Consider the following 22,148-nt stretch of genomic DNA (forward strand, 5'->3'; position numbering starts at 1 on the left):
GTGTTAGAGGCAATTCACAAGCTGTATTCCCAGCAGGTGATAGTCAAGGTGCCCCTACTTCAACAAGGACGGGGTTACTATTCCACAATGTTTGTGGTACCGAAACCGGACGGTTCGGTGAGACCCATTTTAAATTTGAAATCCTTGAACACATATATAAAAAAATTAAAGTTCAAGATGGAATCGCTCAGGGCGGTTATTGCAAGCCTGGACGAGGGGGATTACATGGTATCTCTGGACATCAAGGATGCTTACCTGCATGTCCCCATTTACCATCCTCACCAGGAGTACCTCAGATTTGTGGTACAGGATTGTCATTACCAATTCCAGACGTTGCCGTTTGGTCTATCCACGGCTCCGAGGGTATTTACCAAGGTAATGGCCGAAATGATGATACTCCTTCGAAAGAAGGGAGTTTTAATTATCCCGTACTTGGACGATCTCCTGATAAAGGCGAGGTCCAGGGAGCAGTTGTTGGTCGGGGTAGCACTATCTCGGGAGGTGCTACAACAGCACGGCTGGATTCTAAATATTCCAAAGTCACAGCTGGTCCCTACGACACGTCTACTGTTCCTGGGGATGGTTCTGGACACAGAACAGAAAAAAGTGTTTCTCCCGGAGGAGAAGGCCAAGGAGCTGTCCTCTCTAGTCAGAGGCCTCCTAAAACCAAAACAGGTGTCGGTGCATCACTGCACGCGGATCCTGGGAAAGATGGTAGCTTCCTACGAAGCAATTCCATTCGGCAGGTTCCATGCAAGAACCTTTCAGTGGGACCTGTTGGACAAGTGGTCCGGATCGCATCTTCAGATGCATCGGCTGATAACCCTGTCTCCAAGGACCAGGGTGTCTCTGCTGTGGTGGCTGCAAAGTGCTCATCTTCGAGAGGGCCGCAGATTCGGCATACAGGACTGGGTCCTGGTGACCACGGATGCCAGCCTTCGAGGCTGGGGGGCAGTCACACAGGGAAGAAACTTCCAAGGACTATGGTCAAGTCAGGAGACTTCCCTACACATAAATATTCTGGAACTGAGGGCCATTTTCAATGCCCTAAGTCAGGCAAAACCCCTGCTTCAAAACCAGCCGGTACTGATCCAGTCAGACAACATCACGGCAGTCGCCCATGTAAACCGACAGGGCGGCACAAGAAGCAGGACGGCGATGGCAGAAGCCACAAGGATTCTCCGATGGGCGGAAAATCACGTGTTAGCACTGTCAGCAGTGTTCATTCCGGGAGTGGACAACTGGGAAGCAGACTTCCTCAGCAGACACGACCTCCACCCGGGAGAGTGGGGACTTCATCCGGAAGTCTTCCAACTGATTGTAAACCGTTGGGAAAAGCCACAGGTGGACATGATGGCGTCCCGCCTAAACAAAAAGCTAGAAAGATATTGCGCCAGGTCGAGAGACCCTCAGGCGATAGCTGTGGACGCTCTAGTGACACCGTGGGTGTACCGGTCGGTTTATGTGTTCCCTCCTCTTCCTCTCATACCAAAGGTACTGAGGATAATAAGGAGAAGAGGAGTAAGAACTATACTCATTGTTCCGGATTGGCCAAGAAGAGCTTGGTACCCGGAACTTCAAGAAATGATCTCAGAGGACCCATGGCCTCTGCCGCTCAGACAGGACCTGCTGCAGCAGGGGCCCTGTCTGTTCCAAGACTTACCGCGGCTGCGTTTGACGGCATGGCGGTTGAACACCGGATCCTGAAGGAAAAGGGGCATTCCGGAGGAAGTCATTCCTACGCTGATTAAAGCTAGGAAAGAAGTGACCGCAAACCATTATCACCGCATTTGGCGAAAATATGTTGCGTAGTGTGAGGCCAGGAAGGCCCCAACGGAGGAATTTCAGCTGGGCCATTTTCTGCACTTCCTACAGTCAGGGGTGACTATGGGCCTCAAATTGGGTTCCATTAAGGTCCAGATTTCGGCTCTATCGATTTTCTTCCAGAGAGAACTGGCTTCACTACCTGAAGTTCAGACTTTTGGTAAGGGAGTGCTGCATATTCAGCCCCCTTTTGTGCCTCCAGTGGCACCTTGGGATCTCAACGTGGTGTTGGATTTCCTAAAGTCACATTGGTTTGAGCCACTTAAAACCGTGGAATTGAAATATCTCACGTGGAAAGTGGTCATGTTGTTGGCCTTGGCTTCGGCCAGGCGTGTATCAGAATTGGCGGCTTTGTCATGTAAAAGCCCTTATCTGATTTTCCATATGGATAGGGCAGAATTGAGGACTCGTCCCCAGTTTCTCCCTAAGGTGGTATCAGCTTTTCATCTGAACCAACCTATCGTGGTGCCTGCGGCTACAAAAGACTTGGAGGCTTCCAAGTTGTTGGACGTAGTCAGGGCCCTGAAAATTTATGTTTCCAGGACAGCTGGAGTCAGAAAGACTGACTCGCTATTTATCCTGTATGCGCCCAACAAGTTGGGTGCACCTGCTTCTAAGCAGACTATTGCTCGCTGGATCTGTAGTACGATTCAGCTTGCACATTCTGCGGCTGGACTGCCGCATCCTAAATCAGTGAAAGCCCATTCCACGAGGAAGGTGGGCTCTTCTTGGGCGGCTGCCCGAGGGGTCTCGGCTCTACAACTTTGCCGAGCAGCTACTTGGTCGGGGTCAAACACATTTGCTAAATTCTACAAGTTTGACACCCTGGCTGAGGAGGACCTAGAGTTTGCCCATTCGGTGCTGCAGAGTCATCCGCACTCTCCCGCCCGTTTGGGAGCTTTGGTATAATCCCCATGGTCCTTACGGAGTCCCAGCATCCACTTAGGACGTCAGAGAAAATAAGAATTTACTCACTGGTAATTCTATTTCTCGTAGTCCGTAGTGGATGCTGGGCGCCCATCCCAGTGCGGATTGTCTGCAATACTTGTATATAGTTATTGTTTAACTAAAGGGTTATTGTTGAGCCATCTGTTGAGAGGCTCAGTTGTTGTCATACTGTTAACTGGGTATTGTATCACGAGTTATACGGTGTGATTGGTGTGGCTGGTATGAGTCTTACCCGGGATTCAAAATCCTTCCTTATTGTGTCAGCTCTTCCGGGGACAGTATCCTAACTGAAGTCTGGAGGAGGGTCATAGAGGGAGGAGCCAGTGCACACCAGTTAGACCAAAAGCTTTCTTTTAGTTGTGCCCAGTCTCCTGCGGAGCCGCTATTGGAAAGTTCTCAGCAGGGGGCTGTTGTGTTGGCGACTGCACGTCTCTACGTGGCTTTTATCCCCAATTAAAATTTACCTACGCATCAAGCCTACTATTTATTTTTCTCTAATATGTACATAAAGGGCCTATATATATCTGTGTATGTTATTTTATTCTTAACAAAAGCACATTAGGGTGCTACTACTTTTTCTATAATAATGGTACCGTCATATATTTTGTCTCCCCTTAGTGGAATATATAGGGTTGTGGCTTCTTGCGGAATGAGCATGGCCACAGAATAGTGCCAATTCACATTACACTGCACAGTGGTGTCCACTATTTCCATTACACCACACAGTAGTACCCCTTATGCACGTTACACCACCCAGTAGAGCCGCTTATACATGTTACGCCACAGCAGAGCCCCTTTTATTCAATATGTCATGGTAGAACCCATTATACATGTTACACCACTGTGCAGCCACTCATACTGTACATGTTACACCACCATAGAGCCCCTTATACACATTATGCCATGGTAGAGCTCCTTATACATGTTACACCACAGTATTACACACACATCTTCATGCATGTTTATGTGCACGGTACGCATGCATGGAGTTTCTATTCAGCAGCCAGAGGCCTGCTGCCCCCACTTCCAAGTCCTATGTCCCCCGCTTTGCTTCTCCCTCCCTGCAGAGGCCCAGAGCCTGCTCACATTGGCTCGGGCTTAGAGGAGTTGGAGCATCTGTCTCCCTGGGGCTGGCAGCTGCATAACGACGAGGTCCATGCACATACCCCAACACCACCAATTTACTGTGTACACCACACCACCACACCGTTAATACTGTTTTTATACACTCCTCCTGTACATACACATACCTCCCCATATTCATATATACACCACTCCTTTAAATACATCTAAGGTAACCCCCAATATACATTTATACACTCTTCGATATGCATATACATATATACATCTCATATATATATATATATATATATATATATATATATATATACACTGCTCAAAAAAATAAAGAGAACACTTAAACAACACATCCTAGATCTGAATGAATGAAATATTCTTATTAAATACTTTGTTCTGTACATAGTTGAATGTGCTGACAACAAAATCACACAAAAATGATCAATGGAAATCAAATTTATTAACCCATGGAGGTCTGGATTTGGAGTCACACTACAGGCTGATCCAACTTTGATGTAATGTCCTTAAAACAAGTCAAAATGAGGCTCAGTAGTGTGTGTGGCCTCCACGTGCCTGTATGACCTCCCTACAACGCCTGGGCATGCTCCTGATGAGGTGGCGGATGGTCTCCTGAGGGATCTCCTCCCAGACCTGGACTAAAGCATCCGCCAACTCCTGGACAGTCTGTGGTGCAACGTGGCGTTGGTGGATGGAGCGAGACCTGACGTCCCAGATGTGCTCAATTGGATTCAGGTCTGGGGAACGGGCGGGCCAGTCCATAGCATCAATGCCTTCGTCTTGCAGGAACTGCTGACACACTCCAGCCACATGAGGTCTAGCATTGTCTTGCATTAGGAGGAACCCAGGGCCAACCGCACCAGCATATGGTCTCACAAGGGGTCTGAGGATCTCATCTCGGTACCTAATGGCAGTCAGGCTACCTCTGGCGCGCACATGGAGGGCTGTGCGGCCCCCCAAAGAAATGCCACCCCACACCATTACTGACCCACTGCCAAACCGGTCATACTGGAGGATGTTGCAGGCAGCAGAATGTTCTCCTTGGTGTCTCCAGACTCACGTCTGTCACGTGCTCAGTGAGAACCTGCTTTCATCTGTGTAGAGCACAGTGCGCCAGTGGCGAATTTGCCAATCTTGCTGTTCTCTGGCAAATGCCAAACGTCCTGCACGGTGTTGGGCTGTAAGCACAACCCTCACCTGTGGACGTCGGGCCCTCATACCACCCTCATGGAGTCTGTTTCTGATCGTTTGAGTAGACACATGCACATTTGTGGCTTGCTGGAGGTCATTTTGCAGGGCTCTGGCAGTGCTCCTCCTGTTCCTCCTTGCACAAAGGCGGAGGTAGCAGTCCTGCTGCTGGGTTGTTGCCCTCCTACGGCCTCCTCCACGTCTCCTGATGTACTGGCCTGTCTCCTGGTAGCGCCTCCATGCTCTGGACACTACGATGACAGACACAGCAAACCTTCTTGCCACAGCTCGCATTGATGTGCCATCCTGGATGAGCTGCACTACCTGAGTCACTTGTGTGGGTTGTAGACTCCGTCTCATGCTACCACTAGAGTGAAAGCACCGCCAGCTTTCAAAAGTGACCAAAACATCAGCCAGAAAGCATAGGAGCTGAGAAGTGGTCTGTGGTCACCACCTGCAGAACAACTCCTTTATTGGGGGTGTCTTGCTAATTGCCTATAATTTCCACCAGTTGTCTATTCCATTTGCTCAACAGCATGTGAAATTGATTGTCAATCAGTGCTGCTTCCTAAGTGGACAGTTTGATTTCACAGAAGTGTGGTTGACTTGGAGTTACATTGTGTTGTTTAAGTGTTCCCTTTATGTTTTATATATATATATATATATATATATATACCCTTCCCCAATCTACATATATACACCTCTCCTATACATGCACATACTCCCTAATATACATACATATACACATACCCCTCCCCAATGTACATAAATACACCCTCCTGTACGTGCGTATCCCCCTACACATATGCATATATACACATACCCCTCCCCAGTATACATATACACAATATACACTCCGCCTCCTTTATATAACTTTCCCCCAATATACACACACATGCCCCACAGGATGTAGTTATGTTTCCGGTGGTCAGCATACTGACGCCAGGATCCCCGTCACCAGAATGCCGGCAGGGGGCACAGGACTATTCCCACTCATGGGTGTCCACAACACCCATAGAGTGGTAATAGTACCAGTGGCGAGCGCAGCAAGCCCGCAAGGAGCTTTGTTGCTCTCGACCCCCTGCCAGCATTCTGGTGTCCGTATGCTGACCGTCAGGATCTCGACCGCCGGGTAACCCGATCCCAACCCCTCTCTCCTGTACATGCACCCCCCCCCCCCCCCCCCCCCACACACACACACACACACACACACACACACACACACACAAACATCCCTGTGTATACACATATCCCCCTAATAAAGACACACCCATGGTACCAAACATATGTAAGTGTATGTGTATATAAACAACAGGCGGCATCAGGAAAAACACTGCCACTCATCCAGCCACTTCAGCAGGACAGGATTTACACATAAGGATCAATAGCCACCGTGACATCACACAGCTGGGCCCCTCCATGCAGTTGCTGTCAGCAGTTAGGTTACCTCCAGCGTGGCTGTGGGTGGTGGAGTACAGAGTGAGTGACAGTGACTGCAGCAGTACCCTCATAAGTCTGGAGCTTTACGCAGCTGCGTACTTAGCGTATGCGTCGGGCTGGCCTTGGGTGTTGTACTGTATTAGTGGAAATAAAAAAAAACTGAAAGAAGTGTTTTACTATAGTTATATATTGAGCTTTTGTTATATATAATTTAAATGACATGTTTTTATTATAATTAAAAAAAAGTAGCTAGTTTTTTTCCCCCCCCCCATATAATTAAAAAGGTATTATTTTTATTAAAAAAAATACAATATTTTAATAAATGGTTAATTTTAAAGTGGAAATGTTGTTATTTTATTTAAAAAATTGTTGAGTATCCGTTTAATTTACTTATGGATAAATATAAAATTTGCTTATAGTTATAAATATATTAGAAATATTACTGTCTTCTGTCCAGCTCTTAATATGTGTCCTGGGAATATACACTCTACATAACGTCTGTTACTGTATATGTTATGGCTTTTTTTATTAATAGCATCTAATATGATGCTACAGCTAATTTCTACACCGCCTGCTCATTAGTATTTTCTGGTGCTAGTGATTAGACTCCCTTTGTATCATCTGTATGTCAGACTAATTAAATTACTATTTCATATCTCTTTATGAGCAGTATGCCCATCACATACTTCTAACTGGACAATTTGGATCTTGCTGTCCTTGTGAATATCACATTGTATCTTGGCCATGTGTGTAATCTCCCCATAGGGGAGCCAGTTTAGATTTTTCAATTTCAGACTGTATTCATCTGGAGTATATTATAGTGATATTAATCTTATACTCCCTTACAGACCTTTTTTCTCTTACTTCCTAGAGGATGCTGGGGTCCACATTAGTACCATGGGTTATAGACGGGTCCACCAGGAGTCATTGGCACTTAAGAGTTTGAGAGTGTGGGCTGGCTCCTCCCTGTATGCCCCTCCTACCAGACTCAGTTTAGAAAATGCGCCCAGAGGAGCCGGTCACAGCTAGTGGAGCTCTCCAGAGTTTCTCTAGAAAAGTTTATTTTAGAGTTTATTATTTTACAGGGAGTCTGCTGGCAACAGGCTCCCTGCTTCGTGGGACTAAAGGGGAAAGTAGTGTCCGCCCTGCGGGGTCTGAGCCACTATCTCTGCTGACAGGACACTGAGCTTCTGAGGGGATAGATCGTTCCCCCGCCACAGGGGATCGCTCACCGCAGCAGCATGCCGCCACCCCCTTACAGAGCTGAAGATCAGTGGCGGCTTCAGGATAGGAGCACAGTATTAACTGCGCTCCGGAGGCTCAGCGGTACATAGTGCGGCGCTGTGAGGGGTGCCCTGAGCCAGCGCCTACACCCTACACTGGTCACACAGCCTGTCGGGGTCCCGAGATCTCAGCCAGCATAAATTCTCAGGCCAGTATAATCCTATGAAGAGCGGGAAGACAGCGCCATTTTGGGGGCGGAGCTTCTCCTCAGAGCGGACCCAGCAGCGTTCAGCGCCATTTTCCTACCTGCACAGCGCTGTCCAGGAAGAGCAAGTCCCTCCACAGCAACTCCAGCTATCTCTCACGGTACCAGGGGGTTGTAGAAGGGGGGAAAGGCTGCAAAACGACTGTTCTTGGGGGTGAAACTCTGTCCTCCCCTGTGTGTGTTTGGAGTGTCTGTGGTCTCCATTAAGCAACGTCCAGGGACTCTGTGTCATATGCTGCAGAGGATATGTCCTCTCAGGATGATCCCATTTCATGTAATCAGGATTGCACTGGTTTAGCACAGATTCCAGCAAGGGAGCCTGAGTGGTTATCCTCTATCAAATCTATGATTTCTCAGATTTCAAATAGGGTTGCACAAAATGAATCTGCAACTCTGGCTTTACAGAACTCTATGGCAGTCTGGCCCAGTTCTGCTACATCAGGGCTTCCTGCTGTATATTCACATAAACGTGCTCTTGCACAGATCATGCAGGATGATACCGATTCTGATACTGCAGACGGTGATGGGGATGTGTTTTGGGGGGGACAGCAACTCTTGAAAAGGGGGTGCAGTTGATGATAGAGGCTATTAGGGATGTGTTGAATATTGCTGATACAACACCCGAGCAGGTTAAGGAAGCTTACTTCACTGAAAATAAGAAAGACTCGCTAACCTTCCCTGCGTCAAAGGAAAGAAATGCTATTTTTGAAAAGGCTTGGGAAAACCCAAATAAAAAATTCCAGATACCTAAAAGGGTTCTGGTAGCGTTTCCTTTCCCGGTAGAGGATAGAAAAAAAAAAAAGGGATAACCCGCCTATTGTTGACGCGTCAGTATCCAGACTCTCAAAAAAAGGTGGTTTCACCTGTTCCAGGATATACCGCCTTAAAAGAGTCGGCTGATCGTAAAATTGATAATACGCTCAAATCCATGTACATGGCTTCTGGGACAATACTACGTCCCTCTATTGCCAGTGCTTGGATTGACAAAACTATAGTAAAGTGGTCAGGCACGTTACTTTAGGACTTGGATACTATGGAGAAATGTGATGTTGAATTGTTTTTACGTAACATTCAGGATTTGGCAGGATTTCTGGTAGAATCCATGAAAGACCTGGGTTCCATGGCTGCGGGAATTTCTTCCATGTCAGTATCACCTTGTCGAGGACTTTGGTTGCGCCAGTGCTCTGCCGACGCGGAATCCAGGAGAATTGTGGAGACCCTACCCTACACAGGTCAGGCTCTCTTTAGGGAAGCGTTAGATGCGTGGATCTCTGCGGCTAGGCTGGTAAGTCACCCTTTCTTCCCTCAGCTACACCTGCCCCGAAGAAACCCTTTTCTTCAGTTACATCACAACCCTTTCGGTCTACCAAGCCCAGAAAGGCCAAGCCATCCAACACCTTCTTTCGGGGAGGTCGTCCCAAGTCCAAGAAACCTGCTGCTGCAGGTTCCCAGGAACAGAAACCTGCTTCAGGTACACCAAAGTCCTCCGCATGACGGTGGACTGCACGCCCCGGAGGTGGGGCCGGTGGGAGCGAGACTCAAACATTTCAGTCATGTATGGGTGTCCTCCGACCTGGACCCCTTGGTGCAAGATATTGTGTCCCAGGGGTACAGGCTGGAATTTCAAAATCTCCCTCCTTACCGATTTTTCAGATCAGGCTTGCCAGCTCTATTGGCAGACAGGACTGTCCTGCAAGAAGCCATCCAGAAGTTGATGGAGGCACAGGTCATTGTGCCAATACCACCTCATATACAAAACAAAGGTTACTATTCAAACCTTTTCATGGTACCGAAACCGGATAGTTCGGTCAGGCCAATTCTGAACTTAAAATCACTAAACCCCTTTCTGTGGGAGTTCAAGTTCAAAATGGAGTCTCTAAGGGCAGTGATATCCGGTCTGGAGGAGGGGGAATTCCTAGTATCCCTGGATATCAAGGATGCGTACCTCCACATTCCGATTTGGCTGCCGCGCCAAGCTTATCTTCGATTCGCACTGTTGGACTGTCACTTTCAGTTCCAGGCCCTCCCATTCGGCCTCTCAACAGCACCGAGGGTATTCACTAAGGTAATGGCGGAAATCATGATTCTCCTCCACGGACAGGGGGTGAACATAATTCCGTATCTGGACGATCTGTTGATAAAGGCATCGTCCAAGAAGAAGCTGTGTTACGGTCCATAGCACTCACGACCCAGCTTCTCAGGGAACATGGTTGGATCCTGAATCTTCCAAAATCACATTTGGAACCAACCAGGAGGTTGTCCTTTCTGGGAATGATCCTCGACACGGAGGTGCAGAGGGTGTTTCTTCCAGAGGAAAAGGCATTGGTGATTCAAACAATGGTCCGGGATGTCCTGAAGCCAGCCCGGGTATCAGTTCATAAGTGCATTCGCCTTCTGGAGAAGATTGTGGCCTCTTACGAGGCTCTGCAATACGGGAGGTTTTATGCTTGGTTCTTCCAACTGGATCTCCCGGACAAGTGGTCGGGATCCCATCTACACATGCACCAGAGAATACGTCTGTCGCCAAAGGCCAGGATTTCACTTCTCTGGTGGCTGCAATTACCTCACCTTCTGGAGAGCCGTAGGTTTGGGATTCAGGACTGGATCCTTCTAACCATGGATGCAAGTCTCCGGGGCTGAGGCGCAGTCGCTCAAGGGGTAACCTTCCGAGGAAGGTGGTCAAGTCTGGAAGCCGGCCTGCCGGTAAACATTCTAGAACTAAGAGCCGTCTACAACGGCTCCATCTTCTGAGAAATCGGGCCATTCAAGTGCAGTCGGAAAATGTGACAACAGTGGCATACATAAACCGACAGGGCAGAACGAAGAGAAGAGCTGCAATGGCAGAGGTAACAAGAATCATCCTCTGGGCAGAACAACACGCTTTGGCGCTGTCGGCTATCTTCATTCTGGGAGTAGACAACTGGGAAGTGGACTTCCTTAGCAGACACGATCTCCATCCAGGGGAGTGGGGTCTCCATCCGGAGGTGTTCAAGGAGGTAACAGATCTTTGGACCGTACCCCAGATCGACATGATGGCCTCTCATCTCAACAAGAAGCTTCGGTGGTATTGTTCCAGGTCGAGGGACCCGCAAGCAGTGGCGGTGGACGCCCTAGTGACTCCGTGGGTTTTCCAGTCGGTGTGCGTGTTTCCTCCACTTCCACTCATTCCAAGAGTTCTAAAGCTCATAAGGAGAACAAGGGATCAAGCGATCCTCATTGCTCCAGACTGGCCAAGAAGGGCTTGGTACGCGGATCTTCTGGATCTACTGCAAGTAGAGCCGAGGCCTCTTCCTCTTCAGGAGGACCTGCTGCAGCAGGGGCCGTTCGCTTATCAAAACTTATCGCGGCTACGTTTGACAGCATGGAGGTTGAACGCCTGATACTAGCTCGAAAGGGCATTCCGAACAAGGTTATTCCTACCCTAACACAGGCTAGGAAAGAAGTAACGTCTAAACATTACCATCGAATTTGGAAAAAATATGTATCTTGGTGTGAGTCCAAGAAATTTCCTGCGGTGGAGTTTCAACTGGGACGGTTTCTCCTCTTCCAACAAGCCGGTGTGGATATAGGCCTGAAGTTGGGATCTGTGAAGGTCCAGATTTCGGCCCTATCCATTTTTTTCCAGAAACAATTGGCTGCCCTCCCTGAGGTTCAGACCTTTTTGAAGGGAGTTCAATACATCCAGCCTCCCTTTGTACCGCCTAGGGACCTTAACGTGGTGTTGCAGTTCCTCCAATCGGACTGGTTCGAGCCTCTACAGGAGGTTGAGGTCAAATTTCTTACGTGGAAGGCTGTCACGTTGTTGGCCTTAGCTTCTGCTAGACATGTGTCGGAGTTGGGGGGCTTTGTCCTGTAAAAACCCATACTTGATCTTCCACGAAGATAGGGTGAACTCCGGACACGTCAGCAGTTTCTTCCGAAAGGTTGTGTCGACATTTCATATCAACCAACCTATTGTGGTGCCAGTGGCTACTGACTCCTCAATTTCATCAAAGACCTTGGATGTTGTAAGGGCTCTGAAAATCTATGTGAAGAGGACAGCTTGTCACAGAAAATCGGACTCCCTGTTTGTCCTGTATGATCCCAAGAAAATTGGGTGTCCTGCTTCTAAGCAGACGATCTCTCACTGGATCAGGTTCACTATCCAGATGCGTATTCTATGGCAGGATTGCCGTGTCCAAGATCTGTTAAGGCCTCTACTCCACTCTACTCGTAAAGTGGGTTCTTCCTGGGCGGCTGGCCGGGGTGTCTCGGCTTTACATCTTTGCCGAGCGGCTACCTGGTCTGGGTCAAACACGTTTGCTAAGTTCTACAGGTTCGATACTTTGGCCTCTGATGATCTGAAGTTCAGTCAATCAGTTCTGCAGGAGCCTCTGCGCTCTCCCTCCCGTCCTGGGAGCTTTGGTACATCCCCATGGTACTAATGTGGACCCCAGCATCCTCTAGGACGTAAGAGAAAATAGGATTTTGGTTACCTACCGGTAAATCCTTTTCTCGTAGTCCGTAGAGGATGCTGGGCGCTCGTCCAGCGCTTTGTTTTCCTGCTTTCATTATTTGGTTCAGTACAACTTCCTTTTAGTTGAGTACTGCACTGTTACTTGGTAAGTAATGTTTCAGCTGTTGCTGAGTTTTCAAGCTAAGTTAGCTTGATATGCCTTGTATGTGTGAGCTGGTGTGAATCTCGCCACTATCCGTGTTAAATCCTTCTCTCGAAGATGTCCGTCTCCTCGGGCACAGTTTCTAGACTGAGTCTGGTAGGAGGGGCATAGAGGGAGGAGCCAGCCCACACACTCAAACTCTTAAGTGCTAATGGCTCCCGGTGGACCCGTCTATACCCCATGGTACTAATGTGGACCCCAGCATCCTCTACAGACTACAAGAAAATGATTTACCGGTAGGTAACAAAAATCCTATTTTCTTATATACAGGTACTGGTTTTTCTTAACTCCATAGTCTAAGTTAGTCAGTTACAGTAGTTACTGCACTATTATGTATTCTGCTTAGGTTGAGTCTAACACTGATACACAGAATGGAAGTAACTTTAAATTAGTTTATAGGCCCATCGCAGGTGCATGAATGGGAGAGGTTAATCTAGACAACAAAAAGTAGCAGCAAATTTCCCCAGCCCCATGCAAATAGGCACCATAAAGAGACATACATTCTACATGATAATAGCACCATTATTAAGTCATATACTGTACTTTTATGTATATCTAAATTGAGAGCTAACTTACCTAGAGGCACCCCAAGATCCTCCCAAATGGCACTACAAGGATCAGCATATCCTCCAGCCACTGATCCCCATCCATGCCTCACAGAACCATACATTCTACCTGATGATAGTAACACTGGTAGGGCAATTCAGTTAGGAGCTTTACAGTTTCACATCGCGAACCATTTTCCTGTACTGAAAAACCTTGAACTTGTTGAAAAGTCCATGGTTGAGGGCTCTGTCTCTCTTTCACAATCAGGAATAAATTGCCCCAATATCTGGGCAGTTGAGAGGTATGTCCGTTCACTGCAGCTTTTCATAGCAGAGAAGTGGTGATCAAGTGCCATAGACACTTGCCACTGTTGGAAGTTGCAGTGAATGGTTGGTAGGAGAGGGACAAAGGGCATCCTTTCACTTTTGAGCATTAGGCATAGTTTCAGGTGAGTGCCTATGCCCCTTAAGCAATGTACAGTAGTCACACCCACTGTCCCAATCAGCTCATTTTCAGTGTTGGAAGGTATACATTCCAGAAAGTGATTCACAATACAGAAAGTAATGCAGAGATTAAAACATAATACAGAGGACATCAGTTTGATATTTTATATTTTTAAAGGTTATTTACTGGTATTAAATGCAATCCAGCATCTCAGGCACTTTGCAAGTGTTTTATTATTTATTTATTTATTACCAGTTTTTTATATAGCGCACACATTTTCCGCAGCACTTTACAGAGAATATCTGGCCATTCACATCAGTCCCTACCCCAGTGGAGCTTACAATCTATATTCCCTAGCACATTTACACGCACACACATTCACACTAGGGTTAATTTTTGTCAGGAGCCAATTAACCTACCAGTATATTTTTGATTGTGGGAGGAAACCTGAGTACCCGGAGGAAACCCACGCAAGTACGGGGAGAACATACAAACTCCACACAGAGCCATGGTGGGAATGGAACCCATGACCTCAGTGCTGTGAGTGCTATCTGTACACACAATAGTCTTCTTCCATTGTTCCTCAGCTTCTTGTCTTTTTGTCTACTTGTCTAATTTGCCTGTGGAGGCATAATATTAATTTTAATACAGAACATAATTTTTGCATTTTCACATAAATGGAAACAGCCAAACAGTATTGGGTTACAATATCTTCAACTAAAAAGATCTTGCTAAATGATGATATGAAGACTACAATATATAATACTGTATAAACACAAACCTTTTTGTGCAACTTAAACTCAGATGACATAACTAGGATGCCCACTGGCAACGAAGACAGTAAAGTAGAGGGGTACATCTTCAAAGCATATGGGGCCTTCTGCCATTGCAGCCATATTTTTTAAAAATTTTGGAGATACTTTCTGCGATCATATAAGAAGCGTCAGTGACCAATTGTAGAGTTAACTAGAGCCACCCATTCTGATAGGGTTGTGCAGGAGCCATACAACTCCTGGCTATGCAGAATTTTGCCAACATACAAAGCTTGGTAACTTAAACTTAGAGCACGGAAATCATAGTCTGCCATGCAAATTCTAAATATATAGCCCCGGCTAAAGAAGAATACGTACAACGTCTACAACTGAAGACCAAAATTGGGAGCTCTCAGGATAGGACCATAGCAATGGGTTGTGGTATATTATTTAGATCATGGGTCTTCGACTTCTGCCCTCCAGCTGCTGTGGAACTACACATCCCAGCATGCCCTGCCTCAGTTTTAGCATGCCTTAATAGCAAAACTGTGGCAGGGCATGCTGGAATGTTTAACTCCAGGGCAGCTGGAGGACCGAGGTTGAAGACCCATGATTTAGATGATCAAAATCTAGCCAATCATAATCTAGAGACCATAATGTAGGCAGGTACGTTATGTAGAAAACCAAAATGTCAGCAATCAGTATTTAGACTTTAAAAATTTCGACATAGACATAAGGTAGACAAATAATATATAGGGGGAAATCAATCGAACGTATTTTCCTGGCCGAATCCACACGACACCCGCCGTACTTTACGGCGGAAGAATTTCACTCAAGTGTTCTCTCTAGGGCAGTGAGCACTTTTGAGCGAATAGGGGAGTAAATTGCCCTGGGAGCGGTGTGTTAAATTGCGCACAATTCTACCTTTTCACCGGCACTTGGATTTCCCCCATAGACGCAATAAAATGTTGAAAGAAGAAAAAAATTACAGTTAAAAAGTAAACAGAGTCAAAATGTTGACATTTAAAATAGAGACAAATCATAGGGTTGACAGTCCTAATATCAGCATACAGAAAATAGTAAGTGATGGTGACCAGTCATAATGAACAAATGTATCTCACTGAAGGATGTGCGCTGTGCGTACACAAACACTGAGCCTGTCATGTCATCCACATTGTCTAAGATATGACCTGTGGCAGCTGCTGTGGTATAGATTTCCTAATGGCATGGGGGAGAATATCAGTAACACTTTACCACATAGTAAAGAAAATGTTTGTACGAGTTTCCTTCTGGAGAGATGCCTCCAACCAGTCAATCTAAAACATAAAAAAAAAACGTCTTCCTTACATAGCTCCAGAGAAGGTGGAGAACTCTGGATACATAAAGAGATGGGCAACATTAATTTCTTGCAATCAGTGGCGGCTCCATATTTGCGGTTGCAGCACAGTCCAGAGTTCAAGCAGCGGAGCCACACCAACTGCCAACTTCACTCCCCCCGTCATCCATCTCCCTCCCCCACCCCATCCCCCGCCGCCAGGTCGTGCGTATTGCCCGTCGGGGACCTCGGTGGCACATTGCGCTGTGTGTAGGTCTTATTAGTGTTTTTGTATTTATATAAGGTTATAGATTTAGTTATGATAGTTAACAATAGGATTCAAATATGGCATAAGTCCTATTCTATTTACTGATTATTACAATTAAGTTGCAAAACAAAAAAACAATAGAGTATTATTTTGGTACTGTCCTGCTGGCGCAGCCTTTCAATTGAATCAGTTATACACTACACCAGTGGCTCTCAAACGTTTTTGAATCACGGCACTCTAGAGTTTCATAATTTGCTTCACGGCACCCCTAGGCCAAAAGTTTCTTATTGAGAAATTTAGAAAGAAATATTAAATAAATTGCGTTTATATGTTCCTTAGGTTTCATTGTGTGGTGAGGGACAAGATTTGCTTCTGTTTGTCCACATGTCATGATTGACGGCCACTATCACTGGTTTTGCCTATTGCATTGACAATAAATAATTTGAATTGGTCTTGGACCACCAATCCAGCGTGCCACGGCGCATAGTTTGAGAACCACTACATTACACACTTTCTGTTATTACTTAGTGTTTTATTCTTTCTATTGTAATACTAAATACTAATTTTGATATATTCTGTGTATGTGTGTGTGTATTTATGTATGTGTGTGTGTGTGTGTATGTATATATATATATATATATATATATATAAAAACAGTGAATTGCTCTACAATTTTCTAAAAAAGTATATTTGTTCCATCGTAGTGTTTAAGTGGGTGAGGAAGACACTGATTGCACTGGTACAAATCACATTTGGAAGAACCATAAACAAGTAAGTTAATATAATTCACTTTCAGAATTTCGCTTCTTGCACTGTTACCAAGAATGTTTAAGTAGTTCATGTCGTTACCATTGCCAAATAAATGTTTCAATATTTTTTGTTAGGCATTAGCGCTTTACTCACTTGACCACTGATATTTTTTTTATTATTATCATCTTCGTAAAATATAAACAGATAATTGAGATTTACCCATGATGTATAGACTATACATCAAGAGGATCCTAATACCCCTTTCACACTGCCAATGCCAGATCCCACCCGGGAATTGGAAACGGGTCCTTCCTGGGTGGGATCCGGCATTGGACCCTATCTGCTGGCTTCCTGACCCAGCAATATGCAGGGTCGGTGGTCATAGCGGCAGGGGGCTGAGCCGGCACTGGGAGATGAGGTCATCTCCACGCCGCCTCCTCCTTATGTAGTGAATGGGTCCCGGGTCGCATCGATACCAGGTTATTTGTGCGGTGTGGGGGCAGAATACTGTAGCTATTGCTTATGAGAGCTGAGCCACATCATCCCTTGTGTATGTACAAGATGAGGCTCTCTCTCTTTTATGGTTTTTTTATATTAAATCTGCTTAGACTTTGGATGGAAAAAACTTATTACCGATTAATATAAAAATAGCAGAAAAACATAAACATTGTTCTAACTATTATGGTGTAAACTACATCTGGTCATACGTATAAAATATGTTCTGTATGTGGCTTTTAAAGTATAAGCATAGTTCTTATTACACTACAGTAGAAACAATGGAAACTGTTGAAACAAAAGTAAAAGGAACTCAGATAGTTGGAAAGGTCACAGAATTCCACTGGGTAGAAGCCTAGAATGTTTTATTGTCTGGTGCTTCTGCTGTGATTTACACTGTTTGCTTCTAAATGTAATTTCCTGCAGACAGATCCGCGACACAGTCAATTGGATTTTCAGTGAGCAGATGCTGGTTTACTATATGAATGTCTTCAGAGATGCCTTCTGGCCAAATGGAAAATTAGCACCTCCAAAAACCTCAAGAACCGAGCTACAGTGTCAGGAAACAAAACAGAGAGCGCAGCAGAAACTACTTGAAAACATCCCCGGTGAGCCAAGCTTGTATGCTGCATTTATACTTGTCAGTGCTCTGCTCACTGTCATTACGATGTATTCTTGCAGAGCCCAGGAAGCTTTCAGCCAATTAACAAGTTGGGAGACTTGCATGCACTTTGGGGTCTAGTCACTTAGGGACGAGCATGGAAAAGTTACATGGCTCCTCATCCCACCCACATCTCACCGCAGACCCGTGGTGCTGCTGAAAGTGCAGCATGTAACCTCCCAATGTGTTGTAAAATATTATTTTACTTTGTATGTACTATTGTTGGCTTTAGTACTCAATGAACACCCCCCAACTGTGGCCCATTACAGACTTTTAGTGGGCAATTGAATTCCGAGGTCTCACAATGTGTGGCTGTGCACATCACTTTTCGTACTTTAATAATATTCAACTGCACTAACTCCAGCAGTCTTCTGCCACCTGATACTTATTCCAGTGTCATCTGCTGATGTAGCTATGTTTATTTACCCTGTACTTGTCCTATATTGTCGTCAACTGTAAGTTGCTGTTTTCCTGTTTGATTATTTGTTTATGTACTCTGTAATTGGGCGCTGCGGATCCCTTGTGGCGCCATATAAATAAAGGATAATAATCACTGGGAATCACGTTGCAGCAAACACCCTCATCTTACTGTGTACTCAAAGGAGTGTGAGGTAAAATGAGTGATGCTGTGGTTGAGATATGCCCCCACCCAGCCTTCCCACGCCATCAGAATTGGCTGAACCCCTTAAAGTGATCCAGCAGTGCTTATACCTTATTCACACTTTAAATGGGTAACTTCTTATCCAAGCATTGTGTGTTCTTCCCATGAATTCAACAGGTTTCGCTGTTGGTCGTAATTATTGTGTAACTGTTGCTGACTGCTATTGGGCTGTGAAGTGTTTAAAGGCTGGTTTTATATTTCTCGAATAAGTTTCTGCAGTTATATTTTGATCATAAATGCACCTGTAATGATGGCCAAGGATCATTTACATAAGTGGCCAATTTTTCCATACTCACTGGGACCCGTGGCTACAGTCTGAAGACGACCACACACACACACACACGGCGATAGTGTACACATATATATATATATACACACGCACAAACACACACACACTACAAATGAAGATAGCCTTAATTATATGTGGAATGTAAGTATTAGCTGAATGGTCCACTGAGAGCAGCACCAAGTGGCTTTTATTATTACTCCCAACCCTATTACTTTGTATTTACATTCTTTAGCACATCATCAGCCATCTTGGTTATGTGGTCTATCCTACCTGTTTTGCTTTCACGACATGGGTAACTCCCAGTATATATTTTTCTATCAAATATCAAACGACACGGAACCATCAGTGTGTGTTTGTATATGTATAATGTGTATATACACTGTACTTTGAATATGGCTGGGGTTTTCTTTTTTAACAATATATAAAGACAGCATTTTAAATACTGTTTAAAAGGTTTTAAAAATGTCAGGCAGGCACCTTTTTTTAATTACAAAATCCTTACATATTTTATTTATTTTAGGGATTGTGATAATACATTGTACTTTATCCGACACTGTTGGTCATTACTGTTAACCACCCATGTGAATATGGCCTTAGCTTTGTGAGGAGAGCAGCCATTTTATTTACGATGTGTGCTTATAACAATAAAAGCTGAGATGTGCCGTCTGTATTAATAACTGATTATTTTATTATGTTAGTTTAACAGAGTGTAAATACAGGAACCATTAAGTTCCAACATTAATTAAAACCACGTTACACAAGTTAGAAGCTGCGTCCTAAAGCGTGGAACCCATTGTAACTTGAATTAAAAACAGATTAAGTGCCATCTATTTTCCATTTTCCTCTCCTCTATGAAATGAAAACACAATTGCTGCCATTATAAGTCAGACTTTGAGGGCTTGTTCATACAGTACCTATAGTATCTGCTGATAAAATGCTTGTCAGACATAACGTCTGAAATCTGCAGTAGAACTAGAAATGAGACAAATTATTACAAATAGTATATTGTGTTAAATAATGCTTTTAAAATGTTAGAACGAGGCTCAACCTATTTCACGTTATTTTTCGCCACCAGTACAATAGATGTTTTTTTTCTAGAAGTCCAACAAAGGAAACAAATTCTGAAATCATTATAAACACTTGACAGCTGCAACACCAGCTGAGGTTTTAATCCATTTCTAACCCTTTTTTCCATATTTTCTGTCTGTTTCAGATGCACTTCAAAACTTGGTTGGACAACAGAATGCACGTCATGGTATAATTAAAATATTTAATGCACTCCAAGAAAACAAAGCCAATAAACATCTACTTTATGTAAGCAAACTATTTCTCCTTATCTTATGCACTTCATTAATTATTCTTGTTTCATAGTATTGGTGCGTTAATAAATTATTTAGAATCCATTTACAGGACCTCCATCAGCCTGTAGTAAGGGTATAGACATGCTTTAGATAGATTATTGTTCCTTAAATGTTAATTTAAATAGAGAGACTGAGCATACAGTATATTGCACAAAAAATACACTGTAAAATTTCCATTTACTAATATGAGTTGCTGGGCTTTAGGGTGGTAACAATAGCTGGGGGGGCGGGGGGGCGGCATTAATGGCACTTCCTGTATACAGGTGTCCTTGAATACAGTATTTTAGATACAGTAGTTTGGACGACTGTATTGTGTGCTAGGACAGTTCTCAAGGGGATTAATACTCTTTAAGAATGTCTCAATCATTAGCTGAGTCCTCATTAATTAAACATGTTCCCATCTGCAGTAAATAGGTGTGTCCCATTCCACCTCCCCTTTAGCTAAAGCTAAGAGTTGAATCATATGGAGTTGTGCTTGTACTGTATTTGCTGCGTATACAAGCACACTGCAGATCCAGCCATAGCTCTCAATAAGCGTCAATGAGTATTTTCCATATTGCTGTAATGTATTTATGGAGGGACTTAGTCCACCTGCAGTGATGGCTGGGGCGTTTGCAAGCACTAGATGTCTGGTAATGAGGGCATGGAACCTGCTTTACGTGGGTAGCATATCTAGTCAATGAAAGCTCTGCTAAAAGTGGAGTTGTCTGTTTAATACCATTACATTGCACAATTGGTTATTAAGGATAATTCCAGCTAAAAGTAAATACAATAGCTTTGGTTGGAATTAGATGACATATGAAAGCAATAGTCATTACCTGTACCCCATGGATTCTCCAGTCTGAAGGGTTCCGCAATGCTTCTAAAATCGCCAGCAGTGGGGTTGGGTTTATATTCAGCATCCCCTAGGAAACTCTGGATTAAGGAGTTCAGGTTTGTTTACATTTGGGTGGAACCCCTTTGGTCACGACTTACATTATGCTCTCAAAATAAAGGACCAGTGAGGCTGTGATTAATGGAACTGTTTGTTTGCTCTCCTCAGGTGCTGATGGAAGTGCTTCTTGTAGAACTATGTCCAGAAGTGAGGACTCATTTAGAGCAGCAGAAAGCTGGCACAGCCTGTGACAGCACAAAGTGAACCACTACTTCTAATGTCTGTTTAACAATAGACATGTTAATTATTTTCCTCTTTTCCATAGAGGGCTGACTGAGAACTACGTAATCTCCCGTGTCCTTTTTTTTCTTTTTTCTTTTTTTCTTCTTCTTTATTTTATGTGACATTTACAGATTGGGGAGGCCCTGCCTGTAGTAAGTGTAGAGATAAGAAGATAATGCTGCACTGTTATCAGTTTTATTTAAAATGTTCTTGGTTACTGTTCTCTCTAGAATATGACCTACAATGTTAATGTACTGTAAGGACAGGGGGCATCTTTTAACCAGTTCAGTGATGTGTGGGGCTGTTAAGACGCTGGACGTACATGATGCTGATAAGAGACTGAATGTTGTACAGATCATTTCCTCATTGAGGATCCTGAACATTCCTTTATTTCCGGTGTATTGAAGAATGTTTTGTGCAATACTTTATGTAATGTTATTGTGAATATTTTATTCTTTATTGCTTTTATTTTTACCAAAGACTGCCCATTATTTAAACTATTTGTAAGCAATAAATAAAAAAAAAGAACTAACTAATGCTTGCTGTCTGCTTAATAACAAAGACTAAGCCTAGAGGAGCAGATAACATTGCTCATTGTATGGGGGCTAGATGATTCCTGTCACCTATTCATAGTGTGGGCATATGTTATACTTGCTAACCAGTACACTTAAGGGGGGTACTGACGGGAGAGATGTGTGCTGAGCGATCTTAAAGGGGTGTACTGACGGGAGAGATGTGTGCTGAGCGATCTTAAAGGGAGGTACTCACGGAGAGATCCATGCTTAAAATCTAAGCAATCTGACTAGAT

At 44.5% G+C, this 22,148-nt stretch overlaps 1 protein-coding gene across 1 annotated transcript in view; it reads left to right on the top strand.

The window, feature by feature from the left end:
• SNX25 (sorting nexin 25) overlaps positions 1–21,876 on the top strand; it is a 552,258-nt gene extending 530,382 nt beyond the window's left edge. The window contains 4 exon segments of the mRNA XM_063920745.1: positions 16,672–16,738; positions 17,639–17,820; positions 20,037–20,137; positions 21,227–21,876. Coding sequence (XP_063776815.1) covers positions 16,672–16,738; positions 17,639–17,820; positions 20,037–20,137; positions 21,227–21,322 — 446 coding nt within the window. The 3' untranslated portion in view covers positions 21,323–21,876.
• The last annotated feature ends 272 nt before the right edge of the window (positions 21,877–22,148 follow it).

Source organism: Pseudophryne corroboree, chromosome 1 (assembly GCF_028390025.1).
Source record: "Pseudophryne corroboree isolate aPseCor3 chromosome 1, aPseCor3.hap2, whole genome shotgun sequence".
Lineage (NCBI taxonomy): Eukaryota > Metazoa > Chordata > Amphibia > Anura > Myobatrachidae > Pseudophryne > Pseudophryne corroboree.